Source organism: Cyrtonyx montezumae, unplaced genomic scaffold (assembly GCF_038088225.1).
Source record: "Cyrtonyx montezumae isolate F1298 unplaced genomic scaffold, pur_monq_1.0 scaffold_8, whole genome shotgun sequence".
In the NCBI taxonomy this organism is placed as follows: Eukaryota; Metazoa; Chordata; class Aves; order Galliformes; family Odontophoridae; genus Cyrtonyx; species Cyrtonyx montezumae.
In genome coordinates this window covers 20,003,822-20,010,537 of record NW_027072089.1, presented here as the reverse complement: position 1 = coordinate 20,010,537, position 6,716 = coordinate 20,003,822, and the positions used below count along the sequence as shown (strand labels likewise).

The 6,716-nt window shown below is 45.3% G+C and overlaps 1 protein-coding gene across 5 annotated transcripts in view; it reads left to right on the top strand.

Annotated features, from left to right (window-relative positions):
* Nucleotides 1-606: 606 nt before the first annotated feature.
* The window catches only part of VPS13B (vacuolar protein sorting 13 homolog B), a 412,996-nt gene continuing 406,886 nt past the window's right edge, over nt 607-6,716 (top strand). For all 5 annotated transcript variants that reach the window (XM_065751678.1, XM_065751682.1, XM_065751679.1 and 2 more), the window contains exon 1: nt 607-765. In XM_065751678.1, coding sequence (XP_065607750.1) covers nt 619-765 — 147 coding nt within the window. In that variant the 5' untranslated portion in view covers nt 607-618. The remainder of the gene's footprint in view (nt 766-6,716) is intronic.

The following is a 6,716-nucleotide window of genomic DNA, read 5'->3' as shown; positions in this document are numbered from 1 at the left end:
ACGCTTAATGGGAACACACTCAGCGGAGAACCCGGAAGCGGCCGTGCGGCGGGCAGGGGCGGGGTGGCTGCCTGCGCCGGGGTCCCGCGTCCCGGCCGGGAGCACACGGAGCCTCCTGGGGCTCGGCGGGGCCGGTAAGGGGCTGAAAGGCGGAGGCGGGAAAGGAGCTCTTCTGGAGAGCGCGGGGGTGCTGGAAGGGGGTGGGGTGAGGATCGGTACACGGCGTTAATGTAACTTCAGGCTGGGCGCTGAAAGAGAGCAGTGTTCTGGGAGCTGAGGGGGTTCGGCGGGACATCGGCGCGGTGCTCCGCGGGTGGCGTTTGAATACGAATGCGTTATCAATGGAAAGCGGCGGGGGTTGTGTATATTGGGCTGTAGTTGTTATTCTTTTGACCCTTATGTGAAAGCGTATTGGGCTGCCTGACATCCTCTGCTTTTGAATAGTGAGCACAGCACTTACTGCTCATCTCTACGTGTTGGAGCTGCGGATTCACTAGTACAGGCGGCTGGACTTTTAACTTGGTGTCTTTTTCATCTTTATGCATACCTCTAGATACTAGAAGCATAACTCTGCTTGTAATTTAACGTGTATTTCGTTCAATTTAGAAATCCCCCAGAATGCTGGAGTCCTACGTAACTCCCATTTTAATGAGTTATGTGAATCGCTACATCAAGAACTTGAAGCCTTCAGATCTGCAGTTGTCACTCTGGGGAGGAGATGTTGTTCTCAGTAAACTTGAGTTAAAACTGGATGTGCTTGAGCAGGTATGTTCTGTGTCTTCTAGGTCAGGTTGTTTTAACTCATAGTTCACGTGGGTCTGCTCAGATAAGTATTTAATACTTGTTTTTCTTTCATCTTTTTTTTTTCTGCTTTTTGTTACTCTTAAATTATTCCATGTCACTTGTTTAGTGATGAATAATAATTCTTGGCATAGGCTACAAGTTAGAGGGTGTGAAGCGTAGTTTTTTGTGTGTTTATTCATTCTTTCAGTGACCATTGTTTTACATCTAGCTAAATTGCATTTCCAATCATATTTACTAATTGTGTATTGCAACTAACTCATAATTCTACGAAGTGGGACCTCTTTTTCTAATTAGGCAAACTAAACACAGATTTATGTTCCGTGTATTATTTTATGGCTTCTGTCTTTATTATTCCAGTAATATGTAAGCTAAAGAGTAATTGAGGGATGGGTTTATGCAGCTAGTTTGTGTGGATTAGATCTGAGGGTCCATAGAACTTTTCATTGAAAAGAAAAGCTCTGTTGAGTAAAACAGTTGATACAGGATTTGGAGACTGTAGTTAATATAAACAGGGTAAGTCTTTGCTGAGAAACTGCTTCCTTCTGCGCTTATCTTTGTTGACAGTTTTAAGTGTGTGAGACAGATAAAGCTGTTATATGTGGTGTAGCAAGACTGAGTTAGGGCCCTGTGTTCAGCTGAAGAAAGAGCTGACAGTATTGCAGCAAAGAAAAAAAAAGATGGTTTAGGTAATATGGCCTATGGAAGAAAAACAACAAAGATAAGGGTTGAGTCTTAGCCCTTCTAAAATGATGGTCATCTTTTATGGGTGAAAAAGAAGGAAGGGAATAAGCTGTACTGAGAGATACTTCAGCTGGACATTAAGGAGAATTTTCCTCAGTTTTGTCAGATTAAGGCACTGGAGTAGACTGGAGGCTGTGATTGTTACTGTGGGAATCAATAGGAAATAAATATTTATAGATAATATAGTATCTCTGATCCTCCTTCAGAATAAAATCAAGTCTTTTGAGAGTTCCTGTGCAATTCTCTGGGTTTCTGTAAAGATCTTCATTGATCTTCTTTCCAGTATTCAGTAACTTCTATTTTCTCTGATAGTGGTTGCCTTTTAGTGCCTTGGTTTCTTGCTACAGCAAGGTAGTGTGAATACTGGATTGCAGTTGGTAGTAAGTGTCACTCCTGTGAATGTTCGAAGTATTTTTTAGTGTGAATATTGTGGAATCAAAGGAGGGTTGACCAGAAGGGGATTCTGGAGGTCTCAGTTCAGCTGCTTGCTCTGAGCACTGCTACCAGGTCAGCTGTGTGTAGATGTCTTAAAATCTCCAGTCTTGGTTGTGAATGCTTACTCTTCACATAGGCTGTGTCAGTGTTATAGATTCTCTGGATGGTTTGGGTTAGAAGGGATTTTAAAGCTCATCCAGTTTCATTTCCTTGCCATGGGTATGGCTGCCACCCACCATCAGGCTGCCCACTGCCTCACCCAACCTTAACCTTGAATGTCTCCATACATGGGGCATCCACTGCTTTTCTGGGCAGCCTGTGTGAGCACATCACCACCCTCTGAATCAAATATTTCTTCCTAACATCTAATTTAAATCTCCTCCTAGTTTAAAACCGTTCCCCTTTGTCTTTTTGCCCTCAGACTATGTAAAAAGTTGGTCTCCTTCCTGTTTATAAACTCCCTTTCACTTCTGTAAAGAGGGTTGCCTTAGAGCCTTCTCTTCTCTGAGAGCTATATGGCTCCTGTGGGGAGGTTCATCCTCACAACAAATGATGACTTGGGATAGATATATCAAACTGTATGTATTGCCTGACTCTACTAGGATTTTGGCACTCCGCTTCTGTTGTTCTCTTTCAGGTAGTTGCTTGTAGATGATCCCTGGCATTAACTTTGCCTGTTTATCAGCTGGGTCCATAAATACTGAATGCAGTCTGTTGCTGCCTTTGCTAATGTGTGAAGAAATATGAAAAGACACTTGTGTTTACTAGACTTTTATTCTTTAATATTACTTGTGTGGAGATCTTAGCTTGGCTCTTATGTTCTAGAGCTTGCCTGGTCCTATAGGATGTATTTAGGATATCTTCTTTTTCCACCCTCAGTAGGGATGTTGCTTTGTGTCTGCTTGATAAAGCTCTTTTTGAGGATGTATGAATATTGAAAATCCTTTTCAGCTGACTGGAAATTCCCATAAAAAAGTTCAAGTCTCTAGAAGTTACTAATATATGTTAATTTAACAACCTTGGAAGCTTTGAGAGGATTACAGCTACTGGGAAGCTCTGGATGATGATTTGGGGATGATATCATAGGTGACAGACTACTTGCACCTTACAACAGTTCTGGGAACAAACGTGTTGCTTTTCCCCTCACTTCTTGTATGTCAGCTGATGTTACAGTGTTGTATTGTGTGCTCTTACGGGCTGCCAAACTGAAGAATACTGAAGAACTGATGAGATAGGGATGTAAAAAGTTTCCTGTCATCACAAAGATTGTTTAATGTAATTAGTAATTTGTCAGCGGTTTGCGGGACAGTTTGACCCGGTACCGTGACAATTGAGGCAGGGGACCCACGGGCCCACACCCCGGGGAAGGGGAAGGGGGAAAGGGAAAAAGGAGAAGGGAGATGGGCCCAGGAACAGAACAGCGGCAACGATCTGAGGAGGAAAGCTAATTTACTAAATAAGATATCAGAAAGGAAAATAACACAATATAATATAATATAATTGGAATTGAGGCAAATGAATCAAATAAAATGAGCAAGAGAGAGAGTGTCCGATAAACCGAAGGCCTTACGCTAACGCTGAAGGCGGACGGCTGCAACAAACACCCACTGCCGAGCTCGGTCCCGAAGGGAAGAGGGAGTCCCGTGACTGCAGACAGTTTTTATCTTTCCCTCTGAGCGTAAAAACGTAAGAACGCAAAGCATCGCAAAGTCCTCTGGGGAATGGAGTTCTTCTCTTCTGAGACAGGCATACCTGGAACTATCGATGGTCCACGGAGCTGGAATATTAACTCCTTAACTCCAAATGCACTGCATGATGTTATGATGTGGAATACCAGTACCAAAATCATAAAACCATAACATTCCACCCCTTATTCAACATCATTACATCATGCTTAATATATATATATACATAAAGAAACAATGATTAACAAGCATTAAATACAAACACATACGAACACATACAACATACATACATACATATATACATATATACATAGTAATAGAATTACTGAGGGCGCTCTCCCCACATCAAATTCCCTTGTGGTACACATTGAACATCCCCATTCTTCTGCATCACCCACCAGGTAGACCCAGGTCCCTGAGCAAAAACAGTTCCACGGAGAGGTTTACCCTCTCCAGAAGCTGGAAGAACCCAAACCGCTTTTCCCAACATGTTCTTCACATGTACTACAGGAACCTTATCTCCTTCTACAGTAGGTAGAGAGCTGGATTGGGCAGGACCATCGCGATTGATGGATCCTCTGGTGTTGACCAACCAGGTGGCTTCTGACAAATTCTTCTCCCAGTGCTTAAATGTTCCACCACCCATTGCTTTCAACATTGTTTTTAACAACCCATTGTACCTTTCAATTTTACCAGAAGCTGGTGCATGATAGGGGATATGATAAATCCACTCGATGCCATGATCTTTGGCCCAAGTATTTACAAGAGAATTTTTGAAATGAGTTCCATTATCTGACTCAATTCTCTCTGGAGTGCCGTGTCGCCATAGGACTTGTTTCTCGAGCCCTAAGATGGTGTTCCGGGCGGTAGCATGGGGTACTGCATATGTTTCAAGCCACCCAGTAGTTGCCTCTACCATGGTGAGCACATAATGCTTACCACTGCGAGATCGTGGTAAGGTGATATAATCAACCTGCCACGCCTCCCCATATTTATACTTTTGCCATCGCCCTTCCTCCCAAAGAGGTTTCATCCTCTTGGCCTGTTTAATTGTGGCGCATGTGTCACAGTCATGGATAACCTGTGCAATAACATCCATAGTTAAGTCCACCCCTCGGTCTCTAGCCCACTTATATGTTGCATCTCTTCCTTGATGGCCCGAGGTCTCATGGGCCCACCGAGCTAGAAATAATTCACTTTTGTGTTGCCAGTCCAAGTCTACTTGAGCCACCTTAACTTTAGCAGCTCGATCTACCTGATGGTTATTTTGCTGTTCTTCAGTTGCCCGGCTCTTAGGAACATGAGCATCTACATGGCGCACCTTTACAACCATATTCTTTATTCGGGCAGCAATGTTTTTCCACAGTTCAGCAGCCCAAATAGGTTTACCTCTCCGTTGCCAACCATTTTGTTCCCACTGCTGTAACCACCCCCATAAAGCATTTGCCACCATCCATGAGTCAGTGTAAAGATAAAGCACTGGCCACCTCTCTCGTTCAGCAATATTTAAGGCCAGCTGGACAGCCTTTACCTCTGCAAATTGACTTGATTCTCCTTCTCCTTCAGTGGCCTCTGCAACTCGTCGTGTGGGGCTCCACACAGCAGATTTCCATCTGCGGTGCTTACCCACAATGCGACACGATCCATCTGTGAACAGGGCGTATCTCTTTTCATTGTCTGGTAGTTCATTGTATGGTGGGGCTTCTTTAGCACGTGACACCTCTTCAGCTGGCGTTGTTCCAAACGTTTTACCTTCAGGCCAGTCCATGATCACCTCCAGGATTCCTGGACGGTTGAGGTTCCCCATCCGAGCTCGCTGTGTAATCAGTGCAGTCCACTTACTCCAAGTGGCATCAGTAGCATGATGGGTAGAGGGAGCTGTTCCTTTGAACATCCAGCTCAGCACTGGCAATCGAGGTGCCAGGAGGAGCTGCGTTTCAGTACCGATTACTTCGGAAGCAGCTCGAACCCCCTCGTACGCGGCTAAGATCTCCTTCTCAGTTGGAGTGTAGCGCTCCTCGGACCCCCTGTACGCCCGACTCCAGAATCCAAGGGGTCGGCCTCGGGTCTCTTCAGGAGCTCTTTGCCACAAACTCCAAGTGGGACCTTCCTTTCCAGCAGCAGTGTAGAGGATGTTCTTTACATCCTGTCCCGTCCGCACTGGCCCCAGGGCCACGGCACGAGCTATCTCCTGCTTAATTTGCTCAAAAGCCTGCTGCTGCTCAGGGCCCCACACAAAATCATTCTTCTTCCGCGTCACCTGATAGAGAGGGCTCACAATGAGACTGTAGTTTGGAACATGCATTCTCCAAAAGCCCACTACACCCAGAAAAGCTTGGGTTTCTGTCTTACTGGTGGGTGGAGACATGGCAGTAATTTTGTCAATCACATCTGTTGGGATGTGACGACGTCCATCTTGCCACTTTATACCTAGGAACTGAATTTCCTGTGCAGGCCCTTTCACTTTGCTTCGCTTGATAGCAAAGCCAGCTCGTAGGAGAATTTGAATAATCTGCTCTCCTTTCTCAAAGACTTCCTCTGCTGTATTGCCCCATACAACAATGTCATCAATGTATTGCAGATGCTCAGGAGCACCACCCTGCTCCAATGCAGTTTGGATCAACCCATGGCAAATGGTTGGGCTGTGCTTCCACCCCTGGGGCAAACGATTCCAGGTGTACTGAACGCCCCTCCAGGTGAAGGCAAACTGTGGCCTGCATTCTGTGGCCAGAGGAATTGAAAAGAAGGCATTAGCAATGTCAATGGTGGCATACCACTTGGCTGCTTTTGACTCCAGTTCGTACTGGAGTTGTAACATGTCCGGTACAGCAGCACTCAGTGGGGGTGTGACTTCATTCAGGCCACGGTAATCTACCGTCAGCCTCCATTCTCCACTGGCTTTACGCACCGGCCAAATGGGGCTGTTAAACGGTGAGTGAGTTTTGCTGATCACTCCCTGTCTCTCTAGCTGACGGATCAAATTATGAATGGGGAGCAAGGAATCCCTGTTGGTGCGGTACTGCCGTCTGTGCACCGTTTTTGTAGCAATTG